Source organism: Heloderma suspectum, chromosome 7, assembly GCF_057233095.1.
Source record: "Heloderma suspectum isolate Gila_16-S chromosome 7, 16-S_ref, whole genome shotgun sequence".
In the NCBI taxonomy this organism is placed as follows: Eukaryota; Metazoa; Chordata; class Lepidosauria; order Squamata; family Helodermatidae; genus Heloderma; species Heloderma suspectum.
The window spans coordinates 41,071,624-41,096,820 of record NC_139464.1 but is presented as its reverse complement, the minus strand read 5'-3'; the positions used below and the strand labels follow the sequence as shown (position 1 = coordinate 41,096,820).

The 25,197-nt window shown below is 44.5% G+C and overlaps 1 protein-coding gene across 4 annotated transcripts in view; it reads right to left on the bottom strand.

Moving 5' to 3' along the window:
* Positions 1-18,928, bottom strand: part of NCF4 (neutrophil cytosolic factor 4) — a 36,217-nt gene extending 17,289 nt beyond the window's left edge. Inside the window, exons 1-4 of one of the 4 annotated variants that reach the window (XM_084809825.1) lie at positions 18,766-18,928; positions 4,783-4,867; positions 3,609-3,762; positions 1,067-1,137 (exon numbers count right to left, since the gene is read on the bottom strand). In XM_084809825.1, coding sequence (XP_084665951.1) covers positions 1,067-1,137; positions 3,609-3,720 — 183 coding nt within the window. In that variant the 5' untranslated portion in view covers positions 3,721-3,762; positions 4,783-4,867; positions 18,766-18,928. Of the gene's footprint in view, positions 1-1,066; positions 1,138-3,608; positions 3,763-4,782; positions 4,868-7,155; positions 7,512-18,765 lie in introns of those variants that run through there. The other 3 variants (XM_084809822.1, XM_084809824.1, XM_084809826.1) reach the window with 3 other exon arrangements.
* Between the last annotated feature and the right edge of the window lie 6,269 nt (positions 18,929-25,197).

The window sequence follows — 25,197 nt, the reverse complement described above, 5'->3', positions numbered from 1 at the left end:
CAGACATGCCCTCTCCAGCCCATATACACAGTGTGTGGGAGGGAAGTGGGCCTGCTGGCCATGCTAAGGGTGGTCATGTGTTCTCTTTTATAGTCAGAGGACTGTCCTCAATTCTGAAGGCATCTTCTGTTGTAAGGTCTGTCCAGTCCAAGTCTGGTTTAAGGAGAAAGAACCATCAGAAGGAATTGCTGGGCCTTGAAGTTACCTATCCACAGCACCTGGACAGCAAACTGAGCAAGGCACACAGGTCACAGTCTTCCACACTATGGTGAGAGGTACTGCAGTTGTATTTAAATTATAACAATTATTTCTAAATCTGCACCTATACATAGAAATCAACATATGCAAATTTTATGCAAATCAGCAGGCCCCTTTGTATGTCCTCTTTTTGGGTGATTCACAAATGGCCACCCCAGCCATGCTCCCCAAACACTGACTCATGTTCAGTGTTACTGAGAAATGGCCCTATGCACATACAGCTGTACATTCTTATTGGTGTCATTGTGGCTGCTTGGACTGGAGGAGCAAGGATGTCATCAGCATTAGGGGTGGGGCTAAGAGGTGAGGTCCTGCTTCCCCCTCCCATGATCACTGAATGCATGAGGGGTCTTATAAACACCCCTGCTGTCAGGCATCCTCTCACTCATGGCCAAATTAAGCATTCGTCAAAACACGCATAGCAGAGCTATATATGATTGGATTACCTACTTTAATGTAAGCACGCATATTCCCAATTCGGATCGGGGCCATGGTACTCTGGGAGGGGGATTTAAGCTCCCCCCCTCCCATTTTTATCACGAAATTCCATACACACACACTCCATGGGTATTTTTGTGCCACGTTTGAATGTTGTTAAAGTTGAATGTTGTTAAACTTAAAAATAAATGTTCACTGCAACCTGCATAGATTTTGCATTCACGTTATTGGCCAATATAAGCACAAATGGGTGTAAACCTCATGTGTGAAAATTTCCTTAGCTTGCACTGGTGTGAATGGATTGGCGCAGAATTATTCCATAATAGGTTTTTGTGGCAGTGGCAAACTCTACTTCAACATTAACTTTTACCTTCATGTACATGTTGAGTGCAGGGATTCGGCTTTCTGCAATCTCTCTCTTTGCGCCAACATAAACTTTTCCTGGAAAGCACCAAAGTAAACCAAGAGAAGGGTTTACTGAAGGGGTGTTGACACAGAAAGGAAGCAGAGGAAAATGATACAGCAAGTTGGACTGCTTAAGGGCTTTTTTCTTTCAGCAACACTAGCACAGTATGTTATGTTATAAACTTATACTGCTCCTGTGCCAATTTAACTCTCATGCTTCTCCCAAAGAATCCTGGGAACTATAGTTTGATGGGCATGCTGAGCATGCTCTGTTAGAGAACTGTGGGGACCCCAGTGCTGTGAAAGGAACTGGAGACTTCTAAGGTGCTGGAGCCACTGTTCACTTTAAGTTTGTAGTGTAGATATTCTTTAAAAACAAACATTCAAAATATCTTCAAATAAAAGACATGGTGAGGGAAATCCAGTTTCCTTTAGACAAATGAAATGAAGTTTATGGATAGCTATAGGTTTTGTGTTCGATGGCAGACTTTGAAAGAATTGGGAGTTTAATATAGAGATGACTAATTCCATGGGATTTTAGGAAGCTGGGGATGTTTTATGGGCCTGGTTTGCTAACCCATGGTTTATTTAACCCATAGTTTGTTGCTCTACCCAGAGTTTGTCTGACAGATGATCAAACAAACCATTGTTTGTTTTCTCAATCCCTGGGTTCTTTCTTTCCCTCCTTTGCCTGCTCCCTCCCTGTATCCCAAATGCTTTTGTGGAACTGGCAGGTAGAGCAGCTGCATTTTTTTTTTTACCATTCTTGCCCACTGACTTTGTAGCCTGGTGAAACAACTCATGAACATGGTTCCCATGTAATGACAACCCATGGTTTAAACAACCCAGACTTCACAACCCAACAACAAAACATGGGTTCTCCTTCTGTGTTATTTGTGGTTACCAAACCACAATTTGTTAGTGCAATTGCGTTCACACCCCAAAACTATCCAGAATTCAACAACCCCATACCATGGGTTAGCATTATGCGCAAACCAAGTTATTTTGTAGAACAGGAATTTTCTGTATTTCTTTATAATATTCATATACCGCCTTTTCACAATAACCAAGGCAGTGTACAATTATACAAATAAAAACAGTAAGCCATAAAGACATAAAAAGCAACAAAGCCATATTAGAACTTCAGAACATTCTGATATAAAGTATATGCCTGGCTCTGCCACGCTGCAGGGTGAAGCAACACTCGATGGGCAACTTGCTCAGCACTCGGGTGGGTGTGGGGGTAACTAAAGGCAGGGACTGCTGTCTGGATGGTACAGTGGTATATTTGGGCTCTATTTCAGGCAGAAAATTGTCTTGGGCCAGGACATATTTCCTAATGGCAGAGTCCTGGATAGTATATATCTACAGTTCAGACTTAAACTGGGTTAATATTTGCTCATCTTAGGGAAAAGTGGTTCTGAAAATCTATGAAGCTTAGGTGAGCAAGGCAAGGATCATTTTGGATGGTGGAAGTTGTGCTGAGAAAGGAATTGTTTACTGTCCCATTTGGAAGCGAGTGAGGACCTCAAGCTGAAACTTTTCTTTTTTTTTTTAACTGAATGCACACAGCTACTGAAAGTATGGTTTTAGGGCTGATGCTGATGCTTATTATGCAGCTTTATATCTAGGATCCGAGTGGGGAAAATAGATGAGCAAAGTGCATCTTACCCAGAGGGTAGTATCCCATGCTCCTGTTCGGGCACTGCAGCTCCATAGCAGGAGCCCCTCCCCAAGGAAAGGCACATATCGTGGAGGTCCAGCTTGGAACGAAGCACTCCACACTTCTGGACTGTTGGGCTGGAAGCACTGATTCAACACACCCAATGATCTCCAAAATTAGGACCACCTGTCTATGCCTTTGGTTTATCACATGTGCATCACATTGGCCATTAAGGCACGTGTACAGGGAAGTTCAAAGCGGTAACATGTGGTAAGCATCAGAATTTATAAGGGTAAAAAAGAAAAAAGGTTACGTTAAAAAGCACGGTGCGATTGAGGGAGTGTCCTGGCCTGACACCGTTAGGGGCATCTGAGAGGTATGACCCTCTTGGCTCTTAACAGAAGAGTCCACAGCTTGAGCTACTGTAAAAACGCTGTGCATGCATTATGTAAAAGTAAGTAAAGCAACAGACGAGCAGGGGCAGGGCTGCACTGCAGTAGCCCCGCCCTGAGATCATGTGTGCTATGTAGCTCAACCCCTAGGCATCCACATGTACAGTGTGGATGTCTGCAGAGGGGAAGGTTTTGCATTATACATGTGGATACCTATGGGCAGAGCTACGTGGCACACGGGATGTTGGGGGTGGGTCTACACAGTGTGGCTCCATTCCTGTTCTCATGTTTCATTACCTCCTTTTAGATAATCCCTGCATGGGGCTACTGTTGTAATCCTATTCTCTTCTGCAACCATGATTCTTATATTATTCACTCACTTAGAATGATTCATTACAAGATTATCTAGGGGGGAGCCCAACCCATAGAACCAGAAGGTCCTTGTGGCTTACCTGGCAGGACGGGAAGTGTGCAGGTAAAGCGGCTGTTTTTGTTTTCTGGACCATAACTGTCCTCTAGCTTGGTGTGCAAGTTATAGAACTGGCGGTAACGGCGAAAGATCATGTACCTGCCCCCACCTTTTGTTTTTACCTCAATCACAAATACCTGAAAGAGAAGAAGATACAAGTTGAGTCTCTGACATGAGTTCTGCAGTTAAAGAATCTCAGCCAGCACGGCTAGGAAAGACCTCTGCCTGACACCCGGAGGAACTGTTGTTAGAGTAAACAGTAGTGGGCTAAGGGTGCGATCCTATGCATGTTTAGACAGAAAAAAGTCCTACAACTCCCAGTATTCCCCAGCCAGCATGGGTGGCTGGGGAATGCTGGGAGTTGTAGGATCTTTTTTCTGTCTAAACATGCATAGGATTGTGCCCTTAAGAAATCAGTGATCTGACTTAATATAAGCTCATTATATCCTTAACAGGGACAAAGGATAAAGGAAAATACAAATATGTAAACCCTCTCCCTCTTTGTGCAACTTTCTTAATGATGCTATAGTAAAAGTGGATTTTCCAGTCAACACTGATGATATAATAAAACTGCTTAGCCTGGGTTCAGACATAATGCTAAACCATAATTTAGCCTCAGGTTCATGTGCTCCCCTCCCCTTTCCTTCTCTGGCTTCCAGCTAAAGTCTTCAGAGTGTTTTGCATGTGACCCAAAGAATCGAAGGATAGGACTGTAATAAGTCAGTCATCACAAATTTCAGTGTTTATTGTGAAAACTAGTGCTGTGAAATAACTTATTTCCCTTGTGAAATGTCCTCTTTATGAAATAGTGGATAAATATGCTTGCCCAGAAACCAAACACTTCCTATAGTTCCAGCTTCCCCATCCCTCCAGTAACATATTTATTATTACATTTCTATCCTATCCTGGGGTGTTTTTTTTCCTCTTACAAAGAACCCCAGCTGGTTTACATGGTCTGCCTCCTCCTCTCCATTTTATCCTCACAACAACTCTGTGAGGTAGGTTAGGCTGAGAGCCAGTGACTGGCCCAAAGTCACCCAGTGAACTTCATGGCTAAGTGAGGACTAGAACCCAGATCTCCCCAGTCCAACACTCTTAATCACTACGCCACACTGGCTTTCAACATATATCAATATCCATGAGAAAACTTCTCTTACATAGTAACTTGAGAAACCTCTCTTCTCTTCAATGTCTGCAATATTAGCACAAACAGGTACATCATCTGGAAGCTGGTCAAAATCACTGAAAAACAAGTGAAGAAATAATTACTAAAGGTGATGGCCATTACTGTGGCGGTGATCATGATGCAATAGATGTTTATCCCAGCTATGTTTGAACGAAAAATCAAGGCAGCTTATACATACCAAAAGATGGATAATACATAGAATATAAAAACCTATACCAACTCACCTGGAGTAGGCCCCATTGAAATTGACAGGACTTAATACTGAGCAGTCATGTATAGGATATAGGGATGTCAGAGAAATTTGTTTGGGGTGTAGAGTTCGGTGGGTTTTCCTAGGTTTGGCCCCTGGACTCTGGTTCCTGCTGTGGTGCCTGGCTCAATCTGCAGTGAGTTGGTGTTCAGGTGTTTTGCACATTTTTTCACAGGTTCCACAATTTGTGCAAATTTCTGAGCAATTTGTGCAAAGTCGGCTGTTATTTGCACAAATTTGGCCATAATTGGTGCAAATTGCTCAGAAATTTTTAGCAAATTGTAGAACCTGCGGGAAAAAAATGTGCAAAAAACGATCCTAGAGTTTGGGAAAAGCCTGCAGTTTGGCTCACAAATACAAATTGAGCTGTACACACCGCAGAACTCTGTCAAGTCAAAAAAGAACAAGATTTCCCAGCAATGTACATCCCTAATAGGATTACATTATAAAACAATCGATAATTTTAATTGGAAAGCTTGCCTATATAATCACAGTTTTTGACTTGCTTCTGGAACACTAATACTGTCAAACTCTGATGGCCTTGTTTTGTTTTGAGAGACAGTTCCATAAGACAGGGGCAACAGCTAAGAAGGCCCTACTCCTGACCTTCACAGAAGTTATCAGGTATAGGGCAGGGCCTTGGAGAAGGTCAATGAGGGTGGGTGGATTGGCTTGCACAGAGAGAGGCATTCCCTATATATGCAGTGGTGTAATATATATATATATATATATATATATATACACACACACACACACACACACACACACAGGTTCTGTGGGTGTGGTCTCACAGTAACATTTCCAATTTAATCTCACAAATAAAAGTCAAACTACAAACTACTACAAACTCGAACTAACAAAATTACTGAGAAAATGGCATGATGTCCAGGCCTTTTTGCCAGGATGCAACCCAGGAGGTAGCTTCCTGGAATGTTTGAAGAAAAATGCCTTTGAGCATATGCAGTTTATTTCCTTCTCGGCTAAGCAGCTGCAACCTATCTCTTTCACCATACCCTTAGAATAAAAAATCAGAAGTAGTTGGGGCAGCTTATACCACCACTATCGTTCGTTTGTTAATAAAGGCAGCACCGTTGTCAATGGTAGGCATGGTCAGGTACCTGCCAAGGGCCTACACCCCAGCATGGGCCCATTGGCAAGAGTCCCTTGGACTTGCTCCTCCTCTTCATCACTGTAACCTGCTTGTTTAGCACCTTCTCACTCTGGCCCAGATGGTGGTGGTGAGAATGAGGAGCAGTAAATGCCAACTGAGCAAAAAAATGTGCACAAACACTTTAAATAAAATTAAAGGAATTTGCTAACCTCTTCTGGACTACTAAAGTACAGGAGCCTTACAGGAGGCATGGAAAAGGGCAAGTAACTTGTCCAAAAGACTGAGAAGAAGGCAGAGGTGGGGTCTGAGCCCCAACACATTAAACAACTCCATTGTACCCCCAGTTTTCAGCATCAACAGAAAGCTATTTTCACAACCATTCCAAATGCCAATAAGAAAATGTGTTAATTAAAAAAAAGAAAGTGGGAGGGGTAAGGCACCTCGGCTAGTGCTGAGAAAGGTGTTTGGGGGTGCATTGGTGTCTGCGAGGGCCATGTGGCCTACCCCTGCCCATGAGGCTCCTGCCAATATGTTTCTTGCCTGAGTGTTTGTGGGTGCACGCAGGGGTTTTTTGGTGTCATAAAAAGGCAGCAAATGGTTAGTTATTAATTTATTATTGCCTTTTCACTGCCAAGAAGGAGGAGAGCTGCTTGTGCAATTATCTGCCTCAGTAATAACTTGGTTGGCCTTGGTAGTACGTACCATGACTTTGTGGGGAGGGGTGCCATTTGCTGCTCCACCTCAGGCGGGAAAATGGCTTCAGCTGACCATATGTGTGTTAGAGACAGGAGAGAGACAGAGACAGAGAGAGACAGGGAGAGGATACAATCATCTTGAAGAGCAAACTCAATCCTCAAATGCCTATTCTTATAGCAACTAGAGCTGCACCTCATAAAAATATCCACCAGCCCCTTTGAGGGAGCCTGCATTTGAAATAAAGGCCAGGACAGAAGCATCCAGGAGAAAGTATCTGAGGAACTCACCTCTCACCTCGCAGCTGCCTGGGAAGGGACATTCCTCTAGTTGCTTACAGCACAAGAACCAAAGGGATTACTAGATCTTTTTCTTCTCTACACCTCGGACAGCTTGGCCGGAGGTGGTAGGGGTGGTTTCCAAGCCCACCTCTCTGCCTTGGCTTCTGGTACTGTGAATTCTCGGCAAGGCTTCAGCAATCTCTGCCTTAGCGAATATTTCTTTGTTTTCTGACAATTACGCCTTTTCTTGCTCTTCCCTTCCCCTACCTCATCTGATTGAGGAAGTGCAAGTGAAAGGAGAGGCCTTTTGAAACAGAGAGCAAGGTTGCATGACACACGCCTGTGTCAAAAATGCTCTGCTGTATGCTCTGCCATATGAAGAAAAATAAGACACAAAGCCACACTGCAACTGAAACCAGTTTTCCACCTGTGTAAATATGGGTTTCTGAGGAATGCAGTGCCATGAGATTGAGGCCCTGGAAAGTCCAAAAGGAAGCCACCTTTTTGTCCATTTTGCACAAATGTAAATAGCTCAGCATGTGGCAGGAAATGAACAGATACACAGCCAAACTACACATTTTGTTAAATATGTCTTTGCATTTGAGAGAAGTTTTCCCTCAGGACCTCCGCAGAAGAAAAAAGAGTTACATTAGCCATCCATGCCGGCTCTGAACTCATTATCACTTCCTTTAATCCCCACCCCCATGCATTTTTCTTTAATCTTCCCATTAAATATAAAGTTTTCTGACGTGAAACTGAGAGCATATTTGCTATGCAGAAACATAGCTCAGCAAGTGGATTGGCTTGGAACATCTTCTGGTTGCCTTGCACTCACCACAAACTAGGTGCGATGGGGCAGCTGTTCACATTTAAAGTGGCAGTGGGATCTTTCTTAACAGTAAATTCAGGTGGTAAGCATGCGGGAGAGGAGTGCTGAACCCTTCCCATACTCAGTTGCTTCAGGTACTTTCCCCACTTCCTGGCTGTAATACCAAACAGGAGGCAGGAATGGCGGGGGGGGGGCACCTATATAGAGAAATGGACTGGGGGGAATAAGGGTCAGACTAGACATGATGTTCCAAGCAGCATTAGAAACTACTCCCGGGTTTTTAAAATGTAATAATAGGTACAAAGACCCCAGATTTTCAGTGGCACCAATAGGAACCCCACCCCCCAGCACATAGCAGCAGGGGAGGGATTATAATTGGGACCTCAGCTGAAGATAGAAGGGTTAAATTTCCCCTCCCCACATGCTGCAGTCCTGATGAACCAGGGACAGAGAATGGGGCTTTGGCAGATGGGTCTGTGTACAGAGCAGTGGGGTACGCAGAATGCCAGAGGTCTATCCAACTGTGCTGGCCAAAAGCAGGAAGTGTTGGAGGAAATGTGACCACACTTGCCACTTATAGGCAAAGGGAGTAAGAGACTGTCCCATTTCTGTCCTCTTGCTTCAGCTGCTGGGCAATAGCACTCCTCCTTTGGAGCATGAATACTGAGAGGAAAAGAGAAGGAAGTGGTGGGCACATTGCACTGTGTCAATGTTGTGGGCACATTGCAGCATAGTGTGGCATCTCCCCCCAGAACCTCCTCCTGTTTCTTCATTTCTATGCCTGGGGTCTTGCTTCTTCTCTTGCTTCATTTAATTTGATTGAATGCATGTTCATATTCAATGCTATCAACAAATTTTCTCTTTCTTTCTTTCTGTATTTCATACCTTGCACAATTCCTGGCTATTTCAGAGAAATATTGTAAATCCCTTCATTCTTCCTTTCTGGCATTTTCCAGAGTGTCTGTAAAGATTCACAGTAATGTGCACATTTAACACTTTTTAACTAAAAAAAAACCCAAAACAATAAAAAGAACCCTAGCCCCTAGCACAAAGAAGATTGCATGAATCCAAAGACAAGAAAGCACAGGGAACAAAGAGCATTGTAGGGCCATCAAGAGACTACAAGGAAGAAGAAAACGTATCTGCTGCAACAGATGGGTACTTGTGCATGCATACCCTTAGTGGAAACCCTTAAGGCTCAAGAGAAAGACTTAAGGAATGTTGAGTTGTGCTGGGATCAGTGAAGAGCTTCATCTGTCATAACCAAGTCAATTCAGATTCTGCTTTGGCTGATCAGTGGGAGCAGAGAAGTGCTGTACTTTGAGGCTCTCCAGTCCTTCTTCTGCACCCGTGTTTCCTATTCAGAAGCAGCAATGTACTGATAAATAAGTAATACTCTTATCACCATGTTTGAGTCCTATACTGACTGAAAGGTCAGATTTTCAGAAGAATTACACCAGACACTAAAACTGGTGGTTCCCTTTTATCCAGCCATTGAGGATCAGTGTAGGCAAAGCCAGAAGGAACAAAGAAGAGGCATGGTCCTAAATGAGGACTCTCCCAAGGACCACCTGGCAGGACAAACATGGGCTGTAGGCTGTGTAAAGTCTGCAAAGAAGGCTTCCGGCTGTGTGACTGCAAGGAATCCTGGGTAAAACACTGAAACATTATCTAGTTTATGCCATAATACAATGTTAATCTTTAAGGTATTACAAGACTGCTATTTTTACTGCAATAGACTAACATGGTTACCACCTCTGGAAGTACATTTATCTGAGACACTTACATAGACTGGTGCCACACACTCAACTAAAACTGCAGGAAAACAGCTTCCTTGCCTAACCTAGGTAGCTCAAAGTCACCCAATAAGACCATGACTGACCAAGGCTTTGGATTATAATTATAATTATTATTATTATTATTATTGTTGTTGTTGTTGTTGTTGTTGTTAAGTCACTTTTTCAAAGTGCACTCAGCACTTCACATACATTCACCAAACATTTATTTATTTATTTATTTATTTATTTATTTATTTTATTAATCGCCCATCTGGCCGGTCACCCATTTCACATACATTCACTAATACATGCAACCCTGTAAAGTAGATCAGTATTATTTATTTACATTTATATCCCACTTTTCTTTCATGGAGGAAATACATGTACATTGGGTTCCTAAGCAATCTCCCATCCATCCAGGTCTTGACCAAACCCAGACCTGCTTAACTTGAGACCATGCCCTATCCTCTGTATTACACATGGGGGAATATGTGTAATAGTGGTTCATCTAAGGCCACATACTGAATTCATAGATGAGGTGAGAGTTGAACTGGGGACTTCCCTCTCATAGCTCTTGCTCTTAACCATTACACCACAGCAGCTGTCTGCTAATACGCTCAGCATTCCATTTTCTGTCCACTGGGTTATATACTAGCACAAAAGATTCGGGCGTTCTGGTCCTTGGTATCCCTGCCATGTGCTCTATTTTACAGAGGGCAGTCTGCTATTTAAAGGGCTGTCAGAAGACAGTCCCCTGAGGGGCTGTCCAATCCAAGTCCAGTTTAAAGACAAAGAACCACAAGGAGGAAGAGCAGGTGCCTTACAAAATTACCCATCAACAATTAGCGTCTGAACAGAGACTTGAGCAGGTATGAAGGTCATCTGGTCACAGTCTTCCCCACTGTGGTGAGATGTCTTGTATTTCTCTTTGAATTATAGTGCTTTTTTTTCTTCTAAATTTGCATCTATGCATATGAATTAGCACATGCAAGTATTATTGCAAATGCAGTGCTGGCTCCAGGGTTTGGCGGGCCCTTGGGCAAGACACCCTTCAGTGTGCCCCTTCCCTCAGTGTGTCTCCCTTCTCACTGCCATTGTCACCAGCTGCTTTTCCTCCTCCTCCTCCTCCTCTTCCTCATCATTGCTCCCGCTTGGGAGCCCATTCCTTCTTCATGGGAGTAGCAGTGGTGCCAAAAATCACGACCAGTGTCAGAGGTTGGCATCATCAAACACGTTCCCAGTGGTGCCATCTGGGCAAGACTTTGGAGCAGATGCCCTGGGCTACACTCAGTAGAACGTGCAGGTGGGGTGGGGTTGGGAGTGGAGCAAACACAGCAGGGCTGGCTTACCATTTTGAAATAAGTAAAGCAGCACACACTGCCATCTAAAGAGGCTGGCCCTTGTAAGAACAACAAATCTAGAGTCCAAAATCACTTAGCTGCGCCACTGGTGATGGCTGCTTTGAAAGTCCTGAGGGGTCATCAAGCCCAACTTGTGACTCACTAAGCTCACCCCAGGCCATGTATTTTGTGTAACCTGTATTTTGTGTGACAAGCTTGATAAACCTCCTGTGTGTTTTGGCAACCTCAGGGGGGCCGCTGAAACCCAAGAAGCTGTATCAGTGGAGGCCATCATTCATGACTACATTCAGTTTAGTAGGACACAATGATGATTTCCTAAATGTGCCCCCCAGCAACTTTTGATAAGCCATTAAGGTATTCCCCCTTTCAATGCATGTCAATCAAAATATTTTACTCCCCTACACCCTGTTCCCATCCTAATATGCATGTTCTATCATTCCACAGGTAAAGACAAATGTGAGAGATACAATTGTAGCCAGATAGTAAGATTGCAGCTTATCACCTCCTAGGAAGCACTTGAAATGTGCTGTGAGCTCAGATGTGATTAGCCAGAATGTTATCACTCCTGTGTATGGTGTTACCAGATTTCAATAGTTAATTTTGTTTTTCTCATTGTTCTTAGCATTGTTTTCTTTTGTGGTTTTAAGTTTTGTTATACACTGCCTTGGGAGGGTTTACCTTAAAAGGCAGCTTATAAATCTTTGCATTAAATAAATAAACAAACATTAAGTTATACATATTAAATTTCATGTTCATAGAGTAATAAAGTAAGTTTAGATTTAATAAAAAGTGCTGCTTATATTTCAATTTCTTCCCCATATCTGTAGTGGGGGCAATGTTGTATCACATTTTCAATTCTAAATGCATCTAGCAGTGCTTAGCGATATGATTCTCTCATCATTGTACTTTCTTGGTGAATTTTTTTTCACCAACAGAGGTCCACAGAGGAGAACACAGGAGCATTGTTCCTGAGGCAGCACAGATACATAGCAGAAATAATATCACACATATCCGTTGTCAGATTTATGAAGTTTCATCAGAGTATTTATTTCTGAATCAGATCAGCATTATTTAAGCTTTCTTTGAACTGCTGCACATACAGTTTTCAGCTTAAACTGGTATGATATGCTAAATTATACCAACAAGAGCCAATTTAAGTACAGGACCATATTTATTCAAAGAAAAATAACTCATAAATCTGAAGAACCCTGACATTTTTGTAATGCACGGTCATGTCCCCTCATAGTTCCCTTCTCCCTTTCTCCTTTGGATAAACACAGGCCCAGCTTTTCCAGTCTCTTCTCTTTGTCCAGGTAATGCTACAAAAGAGACACTAAACAAATCCTTCAGCATTTGCTGTGCCCTTTCTACAGGTTAATTGCTTGCCTTCTTGAGCTGTGGGGCTTAAGCCTATTTAAGGAACCAATGCTGTGCTTTTGCTTCCATGCAGGTTAACAAGGGTACATACAGATATTGTTTTGAGCCTTAGAAGCAGCATCTGTCTCTGAATCTATTGTACGCACCATAGATCTTTTGTTCCACTGACTGTTATATTGTGTTTTTTCCAGTCTCTCAGATTACCCATGTATTTTATTTAGCTGTCTCTCTTGAATCCCACTCTTCTTCCAATGAGGGCAGAATAGCATTTTGTCTCTCACACCAACCCTGTGATGTAGGTTGGGGTGGGTATCAATGAATTGCCCAATGCAACCTAGTGGACTTCATAGCTAAATGATGATTTGAACCTGGGGTCTCACATGCAAGCCCAACCCTAACTAGGCTGTCTGGCTCTTCTTCTGACTGTATATTAAACTAGTGCAGTGTAGTGTAGTGGTTGAGCACGTGAGATGTGAGCTGGAGGTTCCGGCTTTGATTTATTTTGCACAAGGTTTGTTTTGCACAGCACACAGATCTTCCTTCAGAGTTTCCTCCTCTGAGCCCTAGGTTGAGTTATCCCAGTGGAATAGATTCATGGATGCCGCATTTTAGCTGCTTGGCTGCTTTTCAGAAACATTGTTGAAGGAAGAGATGCCAGAGCCATGGAACACCACCGGCATACACACTAAAACCAGAGGCTAGTAGGATGCCTATCACATCAATGTTTTCCCTTTTAATGGAAATTAGAGAAAATGTCAAACAACGCAACTGGCAACTAAAGGAAACTAACGAAGGAACCAACCCTATTAGCAGCACATGGGCCCTCTCATACAGGGATGAGAACTTTGTTTCAGTTTGCAAATCATCAGAAGTTGCCCCATTCACAATCCCAAATGCAAGCAGGACCACATTTTTAGGAAAAAAGCTTGCAAATTCCCAAACTTGTGAACACATTCAAAAAATGTGTATTTGGGGGGAAATGTGCACTTTAAAATGCGCACTTTAAAAAATTACACATTTTCATGGTTTAGTTGATGGAGGGAAAGTGCACACTTTTGGAAAATACACATGGAAATGTGCACTTTTCCCATTTGAACAAAAAGGAAAAAGGATAGCAGACAAAAAAATGGGAGTAAGGTGAACTGAGCTTCAAAGTGGAGTTCAGAGAGTCTTGGCAAACTCCACCATCCCTGGTCCTTCCATCCTCATCTTTTAGTGCCTAGAAGGTGCGGTGGGGCAAGTGCTCTGGGCCTCACACAAGAAGGGAACCACATCAACATTGACAAAGACAGGGCTGACTCCAGGTCTGAGAAGGCCCTGACCAAAGCAGTGGGGCCCTTCCTCTGTGTGTAGGCCCTGGTGGGCTTATCTAGCCATGGTGGCAGAATTCAAAAGAACCCTGAGCAGCTGGGCCTAGCCACCCCCTTTATTACCTACTGTGCCCCAGAGCTAGGATGGCCATGTGTCCTACTTTACCGAGGAGAGTCTTCTATTTGAAAGGCTGTCAGAGGGCAGCCCTCCATTTGAAATCAGGTGGCCACTTGTGAATCACCAAGAATGAGGGCATGTGTCACCAGAAAAAGTACAAAAAGGGTGCTGATTTGCATACAAATTGCAGATGCTAATTTATATGTATAGATGCAAAATTAAAAATAATTGTTATAATTTAAATAGCAATACAGTACATGTCACCATAATGTGGAAGACCATGACAAGGTGACCTCTGTGTCTTGCTTGGTCTGCTGTCCAGGTGTTGTTGATAGACAACTTCAGGGCCCAGCTCTTCCCTCTGACAGCTCTTTATCTTTACAGCAGGCATCAACTGGACAGCCCTTCAAGAAGAGGAGGAAGCCTTCAAAATCAAGGACAGTCCTCTGGCAGCTCTTCAAACACAGGACTGTCCCCTGTAAAAGCGGACACATGGCCAGCCTAATTTGAAGGCATTCTCTGTTTGAAGGGCTGACCATTCCAAATCCACTTCAAAGATCAAGAACCATGAAGAGGGAGAGCAAGGAGCGGACTTAAAAGTGCCCATCAGCAGTTAGCACATGGACTGAGGAGGCACATGGGTCACCAGACCTTCACCATTATTCTATTTCTATTCAAGTTACAGTAATTCTTCCTAAACTGGCATCATGGGAAATGTACAAAGTATAGCTCATACGAATTTTATGCACATCTGTGACCTTTCTTGTCCTCCTTTTTGGTGATGCATTGCCCCTCCTCCTTCTGGTGATGCGTAAGTGGCCACCCTGCCCAAAGTAATCCTAGGTTGGGGTAGGGGTCATTGTGGGAAATTGAAAAAGTAGCCAGATCCAGCCATCTGGTGCTGCTCCGGATTCCAGGCCAAAGAGGGGGCAGGGAGTTCAGGGGAGGCTTACGCAGGGGCCATTCCAGGGTGCTGGAGCCCTGGCAGCTGCCAAAGGATGCCAGATGCCAGGGCCTGGCCTGGACGCAGCACACTCCAGCTGAGAAGAAAGTTGGCCAAGACACCCAGTGAATCTGACAGGTGACCAGGACTTAGAACCTCAGATTCCCAGAGCCAAATCCAACGCTCTAGCCCAGGGATGGGCAGACTCCAGGCTTGTGGAATTTCCTTTCTTTTTTATTTGAACCCCAAGATCCATTAATCTGGTATAAGGAACCTCTTTCAGCCCTAGGACCAGTGGAGGCTGGTGGCTCTGATGTCCGTGGGGCTATAAATTTGCTCTGGGTTTTCAGCCAAAACCAGCCAGAACCCTAATGGAGCTATCCAAGGTGCTAAATCCAATCCCCAAAATAGGTTCAGTGCCTTGGATAGTTTTTTTAAAGTTCTGGCTGGTTCTGACTGAAACCCAGAGCAGATTCATAGCCCCACTGAAATCAGGGCCACCAGCCTCCACTGCCTAGGACCAAATTCAAGAAGCCCATGGGGGCTGTATTCCAGTGGTGGGCAGGTCAAAGGCAAAGGAGGTAGTGCCAAAAATACAAAACATACCAGCATATTGTAGCTTAAAGCTCTTACTGCCAATAGCCAAGCCTTAGGAAAGGCATCCTAACCTTTTAGGAGGAGGAAAGAACTGCACAAAACCAGGGGAAACCACCAAATAGTCAGTGGTAGTGGGGGAGTGGGTGGCATCATCTGAGGGAGTTACAGCAGAATACGTACAAACACAAATCTACATCTAAGTTACTCTAGATAAGGGATTCTAACACAAAACTCTTAAAGTGGCCAGTGGACCTACACAAAGACCTAGTCAAAGACAACCAATGAATATCCATAATTTGCAAGTGAGGAACACTGAGGCTATGAGATAAGCAATTAGCACAAAGCCAGCCACGGCAGAAAACCTTGCTGATCTACTGCATATCACCCAGAGATCTACGAGTAGATCCTGATCTACCTTTTGACCATCTCTGCTCTAGCTCTATCATTACATCATACTGGCCAACTAAGAGATGTTCTTGATTTGCATTACCTTGGCTGAACGGCCTCCAACTTGGCTCAAGTTTCTGTTTCTTTAGGAAAGTTTCCAAATTCCAGGCTGGGCAATTTTGGTGTCTGGTCATATTTGCTTTACATCCATTTGGTTTCTTCTGTTGAGGCAAGCAAGCCACCTGCAGACCCTTCCTCTTAATGCTGATCAACCTCTGCAGGAGAATTGTTCTTTTGCCCTGGGTCAGCCACAATAGCCCCAGGATCTGGTTTTGCCACAATAATTTATTGTAGGGAGACGATTTAAAGGTGGAGGAAGGTGTCTTGGAAGTTGAAGGTGGGAAGCTGTACCAATCTGATAGAACTTTTCTACATGAGGCATTTATTTTGTGCTCACCATTTGTGTAAATAACTCATAGTTATCTACAGGTCCTTTAGATGACATGACCCCCTAGTTTCACTTCTGTTTGTAAATAACACTATTGGTAAGGGTTTTTTTAGAGAAGGGAAAGTGCAGTATTATTTAAAGAAAGCAAAAGAAATGCTATTTCCACTTGTGTAGTTGCACTATTCCACTATACCACAGTGCCACCTAGAGGTTATATAGCAGAAAAGCAGGAAAGGAAACACTCTTCATGTAGTGTTCAGACCTCAATTCTGTGATGAAACCAAAGGTAGATACAATGGATTATCAGCCTCATGCAGAAAAGTTCATAGTAAAGGGGGAATAATACCAAAAGAGCTTTTACAGAATGAAGCACTTGAAAAGAGGGGTTAAGGGGGGGCTGGGTGAGAAGGTACAAAAGCCTAAGGGCTTTTAATTAAAAGAAATAGGATTGAGTCAAACTAATCCACCAAGGCATTATCTTTTCTGCAGTTAAGTCCCCCTCCCCTTGAATAAGACTGAGTTACTGATGGAACAAGATATCAGTGTCTAGATACATTCCTGACAAGCTGACAACTTATGTGTCTCTGCTCCGCACTTCGTTTCCCAAAACTTTTATTTAGTTTTGACGATTCCCCGATATGAGCATTCCTGCCTCCAAGCCCTCTTTTCAAAATGCTGCCCAGGAATTAGGCCACAGCAATAGAGTGGGCATGCCATTTACGCACTGCAAAAAGGAGGAGGAGGAGGGGCGGGAAATGCATCATCAAAAAAGAGGCCAAATGAAGACTCCAATTTGAATAACATTTGCATATGGTGGTTACTGTGGATAGATGCAAATTGTAATTGAAATAGAAATACAATACATCTCAACATTGTGAGGAAGACAGTGACCAGATGACCCCATGTGCCTGCTTGGTCTGCTGCCCTGATGCTCACTTTACGGTCTTTGCTTGCTCTCCCTTCTTCTGGTTCTTAATCTTTAAACCAGACTTGGACCAGACCACCCTTTGAATGGAGGACAGCTTTCAAACAGAGAACTGTCCTCCAAAGGTCTGGATGTGCCTGATCTTGTCTGATCTCGGCAGCTAAGCAGGGTCAGCCCTGGTTAGTACTTGGATGGGGAGCTGCCTGGGAATCAGGCTTCCTGCACTGAGCAGGGGGTTGGACTCGATGGCCTTGTAGGCCCCTTCCAACCCTATGAATCTCTGATTCTATGAACAGCCCTTTAAATAGAGGCCTGTCCTCTGTAAAGTAGGACACAAAGGAGGACACACAGCCCTATTGGCTTTGTGAGCAAATAGGGGATTTTCTAAGGCGAGTTTGTCAATTCCTGCAAGAGATTGAGGGAGGGAGGGGAGAACCAAAATGTGAGCTCTTTCATTCATGATGCTGCTTTTGAGGTCACAGCATCTAATTATTCTATCTCCAAATGCTTCTGTCAAGAAGCTAATCAGCTCTGAGTTCTCTCAGGAACTGGAAGGACAAAGCTGTATGGGAAATGGGGCGGGGGGAGAGAGGGAGAGAGGGAGAGAGAGAGAGAGAGAGCAAGGTAGCTGATGAGAAAAAATCCTTCAAGTTCCAGGTCTCCCTCTTTTCTCCTTCTGCGGAATGCAACATTTTCCCCTGGCACCTCCCTTCAAAAAACTGTGCTGCTAATTTTATGCCCAGGACTCTGATGCTGTGTAATTTGAGACTCCTCTAAGAAGCCTGCTAGCCAGGGCACATCAGACACCCACCGTCCTCCTGCACTGCTGAGAAGCAACGGGAGGGGAGGCAGACATGAGGCCAAACTCTACACTCGCCTCCGGATGTTTGGATGACTTCTGGCCTTGCCCAGCAGCATCTGCTCAGTTTTCCTTCTTCCTCCTCCCTCCCTTTCTTTACCCACAAACTCACCAGTCTGTCAAAGATGGTATTGTTTAACCAATTAGGTTATCATCAGCAAGCAAGCCTTCTGATTAACACGAACTTGCCTTTGTCTGCAGGTTCCTTGAGGCTATGCAGTGCTGAAGTGATCTGACAGATCCCCTTTTATGATTCTTTGGATGAGGAAATAAAAAAAGACACCCCCAAGAATCAGCTCTGTCTGGAGACAATCATTTGTGAGAGCTGGACATGGTCTGAAAGAGGTGTTGTTACCCATGACATACACTCCTTGCAGCTTTTCCTTTTTCAAGGAGGGAGCTCAACCAGAACACAAGCATTGCAATTTAATAGCTCATTATCTCCAGTCTTTTAAACAATGGAATAAGGGTCATTTAGTGCAGGAGGCGCCCTGGAGTTTCATGATGTCATCTAAAGAGCCCCCAAACTTCAGTGAGTGAGCAATCTCAACAGCAGGATAAAAGCTCCGTGTGAAGAAGCCCTTTGTTTCCCTGCAAAAGAGGCAGTCGCTTTTCTGCCTTTGGGGGGGGGGGGGGATGTTGAGAATTTCTCTGCAATTTCTCAGGATGCAGGGCTTGAGTGCTTACCTTACTGGAAGGAGATGGCAGAGGGGCTCCTGTGTGCTCTTTCTTTTACCATCCCCTTCTTCTCCCCTTGCAGCTTCTCCAGCTGCTTGAGCTTCTCGAAAAGCCCCCTGGAGCACTTAGCCAGGACTTCCTCCCGTGGGGCTTTCCAATGCCTGCTGAATGCCTGAAACCCAAAAGAGGCATTTTTAAAATTTTGCTGTATTGTTATTCAAAGGAAGAAGTAGAGGAAGTAGAAGAAGAAGTCGTCCTCTCTCAGCTTTCAGGCACTCAGCAGTCTTCATGCATATAAAGCATGTGCTTGGCCACTGAGATGAAGGATCTTCCAAAAAGCTCCTTGTTGTCTTTCAGCATCCAAAGTGGCTCAAATAAAATCACTGTCACATTTTGAAGGGATGAAAAATGATCCCCCATAATTAATAGACTAGAAGGTAGGCTGAAGGAGGTGGCCCATTGAGGGTGTCTTGCTGAAGGGCCCTCATAAACCTGGACCCAGCACTGTTCCGGTGATGTGTTTCAATGGCAGCTAGGACGGCCCAAGAAAGCCGGAGATAATGGCCAGAGATTATTCAACTTTCTTTTCCCCCACCCCCACCCTGCCCCACTAGACATGGGAAGGGGGTGAGTGAGATATGTGTGCATAGCAGGAAGTTAATTAGTACTGGAACTGAGACTGAAAGGTACAGAGGGCTGACTTGCTTTCTGTAGGAAATCCTAGACACAGATAGTCGGGAATGGGATAGAACAGAAGCTGACTGAGAGACCTGGAGAGGAAGATCACCAACAGGAGATACTTAGCTGACATGGCTTGAAATTGTGTGTCTCTGTGTGCATGTTTGTGTAAAAGCCTCAGGAGGACCAAAAAACAGACTGATCCCTTGGCATAAGAACAAAACATGGGAAGTAAGTTTGGATGACATATTGATGCTCTATTGGATATTCTTTCTTGGATATTCTATTGATGTAAGCTTTTGAGTTATACAGCACTCTTCATTCTCAGATGTTGTGAAAGCAAGGTTCGTTATTAATGCATACATTTTCTATCAGATTGGTAATGTTTAGACAGAAAAAGGTCTTACAACTCCCAGCATGGCTGGCTGAGGGATGCTGGGAATTGCAGGCCTTTTTTCTATCTAAGCATGCATAGGATTATGCCCTTGCTTTATGATTAATTGCAGAGGCTGCTGGATTTCCTAGCCATTTGTGACTGTCAGATTGCTACTCTAGAGATTATACTGTTAAATTCCCCAATGCGATAGGAGATGAGGTGGCTTCCCTCCCCTGCTCCTGTCATCTCTGGCTCCTCCCTAACATTCTGGAATGAATGAGCAGGAGTTTTACATGTGGCACATAGCTGGCAGGGGGCAGACAACAGGACTGGTGGAGCAGCAGGTGAGAGAAGATAGCTACAGCTGCATCCTCTTACGGTGAGTGCACCAAAGAAAGTAAAGGTAGAACACAGGTCTCCAGGTTGCAGTCTGTCTGCCAGCACTAAAACCCATAGGTATGAGGAACAATCTTCATAGGACTAAGACTTTTTCTGCACAAGGCTGTTAATCCGCTGCATCCACTTTCTCTATATGAAAACATCCTCTATTTTAGCCCAACCTGATGCCCTCCAGATGTTTTGGACAATGACGCCCAGAATTCCTGACCCTTAGCTATGATGTTTGGGGGTGATGAGAGTTGAAGTCCAAAACATCTAGAGGACACTAGCTTAGGGGATGCTCCTCTAGATGAAGGGTTGTCCAGTCCAAGTCTGGTTTAATGTTCAAGAAGCATTGGAAGGGGTCTTGAAGTTGCCCAACCACAGGGAGCACCTGGACAGCAGACTGAGCAGGCACACAGGTCACCTGGTCACAGCCTTCCCCACTATGTCAGATAGGTAGTATTTCTATATAAACTGTATGAATTCTTTCTAAAGGTATATCTATACATAAGAATTAGCACATGCGCATTTGATGCAAATCCATGTCCTCTTTTGGGGGTGTTGCATTTCCTCTTCTTTGATCCCTTGTTGTTTGGTCAACACCTTTCCCCTGGAGTTGGGCCTGCATGTATATATATTTGATCATACACATAGTCAGTTTTGTTCGGGGTAAGAATAGATTGGGTATCAAGGTAGTGTGAGTGACCTCCTTGATTTAACCCAAATATTGGAGGGGGGTGGGGAATGGCTATACAGACATGCTTTCTGCCAAAGAGGATAAATATAGGACCAAAACAGACATTACTTTAAATAACTAGGTCTTCTTTTTATTTTTAATCTAGAGTAGGTGCAGGATGCCAGATTCATATCATGAAAGCCCCCTCCACCCCACCCCTGATTGGGGGCCCTGTGCCTATTCTAGAGTAAAAATGAAGAGAGAGAGAAAGGACATAGCTGCTAGATTCACATTTAAAGTGATGTCTATTTTGGCTCATGCATTGTAGGAGAAACCCATTCAAAACAAGACACTCATCAGCAAAACTCTCCTCTTCAACAAATATCTGCTTAAACCCCGAGACACAGGCTGGGTAAAGAGGTACTTTTAATTGGGCAAGTTTCTTATCAGCAAGCATGCGATCACTTACAAAGACATCCACACAAAGCTTTGCTTCACTGCCTGCACAATGTCTCTAAGAGAAATTGGTCCACAAAGAGATATTGCTTTTTTTCCCCATTTAGCTTCTTTCATTATCTAGGCACTCCAGAGCAATTACATTCTCCATCAAACTAGCTGAAATATCCCAGGGTTAATATACTGAACCCTTTTGTACGTTGAACTAATTACTGTGCCAGGGTTTCCAAACAACTCCACTGTAATTTACCCAGCATGAGAAAAAGCTCCTGAAAGTCAAGGTTACTCAGCAGTTTTGAAAGGATGTCCTATAGTTTGGAACCTAGTTGAAACTAGTGGGGAGGACAATGAGACGACAATTTTTAAAGCAAGCCAATCAGAGCCAGTGGAGGCTGGTGGCTCTGATGTCAGTGGGGCAGTAAATCCACTCCACGTTTCAGTCAGAACTCTAAAGGAGCTATTCAGCACCTTCAATAGCACTTTTAGAGTTCTGACTGAAACCCAGAGCAGATTCACCACCCCGCGGACATCAGAGCCACCACCTTCCACTGATCAGAGAAGAAAAAATATTAGGCTCCGCAGCTTGCCTGGCTACAGTGGCAGAGCTCCAAACAGCACTGAGCAGATGAATCTAGGCCACATTTTCATTTGCCACATGATCCAGAGTGATCATCCTGCTCTAGATCAAGTCTTGGCTGTTTGTAAGCAAATACAAGGAGCAATGCAATAGAATAGTCAAGTTCTCAAGCATGCAGGTTTCAGTCCAAGGAAATTTAAGCTAAGGCAGGAGTGGTCAAAATCCAGACAGAGGTCAGAACACAGTCAGTCGGTTAGTCAGTGAGGATCAGGCAGTGGCGGCGGCGGCGGCGGCGGCGGCAGCAGCAGTCAAGGCCACAAGCGAGCAGTCAGACACAGTAAATCAGTCAGGTACATTACACAGTCCAGAAGCAGGGTTGTTAGGCAGTCCAGAAGGTCAGTAAACTGAGAATCAATCACAGGGCATGAGTTGGGAGATAAAATACATGGCAGAAGCTGGATGGGCCACATTGTTCCAACAGTGGCTGGGTTTCTAGTGAAGGCTTTAAAGCCTAAAGCCAGCTGGACCCCACCCAGAGCTCAGCTGCAGTGGTCAGAGCTCCCTTTCCAAAGCCTACTCATGAGGAGTCCTTTTCCCCTGAGGAGACCTTTTCTGGAGGTGAGCACTCCTTCACAGAGGAGCCCTGCTAGCCTGCCGCTTGAAGCGACTATGCTCCTGGGGATCAGGGGGTGGCTCAGCCTCGGCCTCAGAGGCAGAGTCCCTTTCTCCTGACAGGAATGGCCCTGCAACCACTCCCCCCGAGGGTTCAGGCTACTGTGGGTCTGGTGGCAGTCCCTGGTCCAGGGTACCCTGGGCTTCCGGGGCCTCTAGCTCCTCTGAGGAGGTCTCCTCCAGTCGGGGCATGACAGTGATGCTAGGTCAGAGGCATTGTCGGAAATGAAAAGGGTGGAGAGATCCAGCTGCCTGGTGCTGCGTGGCATGCCAGGACAGAGAAAAACAATTAAGGGACGGGGTGGGTGGGCAGGCATCAGCAGCAGACCCTGCCGGATCGCTGGGGCCCTGGCAGGCTGCCCAAGGATACTGGGTGCTGATGCTGCCCTTGCCCCCTTCCTTCACCCATCATCACACGTTTTGGTTTGGGAAAGAAGAAGGCTGACAGAGGAAGTAGTAGTTCAACAGCTTTCCCCAACCTGGTGCCCTCCAGATGTATTGGGCTGCAATTCCCACCATGATGGGAGTCACAGTCCAGCACATCCAGAGGGCACCAGATTGAGGAAGGCTGCTTTACCACATCAAGCCTGTGCCACTGAAACACTGCCTACCCTTTGTTCAGATTTGCAAAGGAAGCCCCCAGCTCCAGTTTGTTGTCGTTGTTCAGTCGTTAAGTCGTGTCCGACTCTTCGTGACCCCATGGACCATAGCACACCAGGCCTTCCTGTCCTCCGCTCTCTCCCGGAGTGTGCTCAAGTTCATATACATTGCATCAGTGATGCTATCTAGCCATCTCATCCTCTGCCGTCCCCTTCTCCTTTTGCCTTCAATCTTTCCCAGCATCAGGGTCTTTTCCGGGGAGTTTTCACTTTGCATTAAGTGGCCAAAATATTTGAGCTTCAGCTTCAGTATCTGTCCTTCCAATGAGCACTCAGGGTTGATTTCCTTTAGGATTGACTGATTTGACCTCCTTGCAGTCCAGGGAACTCATAAGAGTCTTCTCCAGCACCACAGTTTGAAAGCATCAAGTCTTCGGCACTCAGCCTTCCTTATAGTCCAGCTCTCACAGCCATACGTTGCTACTGGGAAAACCATAGCTTTGATTATACGAATCTTTGTCGGCAAGGTGATGTCTCTGCTTCTTACTATGCTGTTTAGGTGTGCCATAGCTTTCCTCCAAAGGAGCAAGCGTCTTTTAATTTCATGGCTACAGTCACCGTCTGCAGTGATCTTGGAGCCCAAGAAAATAAAATCTGTCACTGCTTCCACTGCAGTGCAAAGTGCAAAGCTTTTCACTGCAAAGCTGGCTTCTATATGCCAGGAAGTGATGGGGCCAGATGCCATGATCTTATGTTGAGTTTCAAACCAGTTTTTGCACTCTCCACTTTCACCCTCAACAAGAGGATCTTTAGATCCTCTTTGCTTTCTGCCATTAGGTGGTATCATCTGCGTATCTGAGGTTGTTGATAATTCTCCCGGCAATCTTAATTCTGACCTGTGATTCATCCAACCCAGCGTTTCTCATGATATACTCTGCATATAAATTAAATAAGCAGGGCGACAACATACAGCCTTGTCGTACTCCTTTCCCAATTTTGAACCAATCGGTTGTTCCATGCCCGGTTCTTACTGTTGCTTCTTGACCCTCATACAGGTTTCTCAGGAGACAAGTAAGGTGGTCTGGTACTCCCATCTCTTTAAGAATTTGCCAGAGTTTGTTGTGATCCACACAATCAAAGGCTTTAGCGTAGTCAATGAAGTAGAAATAGACGTTTTTCTGTTATTCTCTTGCTTTCTCCATGATCCAGCGAATGTTGGCGATTTGTTCTCTAGTTCCTCTGCCTCTTCGAAACTCAGCTTGTACTTCCAGGAGTTCTCGGTTCACATACTGCTGAAGCCTAGCTTGTAGGATTCTGAGTATAACCTTGCTGGCATGTGAAATGAGCACAATTGTACAGTAGTTTGAACACTCTTTGGCATTGCCCTTCTTTGGAATTGGAATGTAAACTGACCTTTTCCAGTCTTGTGGCCACTGTTGAGTGTTCCAAATTTGTTGGCATATTGAGTGCAGCACTTTAACAGCATCATCTTTTAGGATCTTAAATAGCTCAGCTGGAATACTGTCATCTCCACTAGCTTTGTTGTTAGTAATGCTTCCTAAGGCCCACTTGACTTCACTCTCTAGGATGTCCGGCTCAAGTTTAGTGACCACACTCTCAGGGCTATCAGGGACATTCAGATCTTTCCTGTATAGTTCTGCTGTGTATTCTTTCCACCTCTTCTTAATCTCATCTGCTTCTGTTAGGTCCCTGCCTTCTTTGTCTTTTATCATGCCCACCTTTGCACAAAACGTTCCCTTGAGATCTCCAATTTTCTTGAAAAGATCTCTAGTCTTTCCCATTCTATTGTTTTCCTCAATTTCTTTGCATTGTTCATTTAAGAAGGCCTTCTTGTCTCTCCTTGCTATTCTCTGGAACTCTGCCTTCAGTTGGATATATCTTCCCCTTTCTCCCTTGCTTTTCGCTTCCCTTCTTTCCTCAGCTACTTGTAAAGCCTCATCAGATAGCCACTTTGCTTCTTCGGCCTCAGTGGTTGGGGCATAGACTTGAATTACTGTGATGCTGA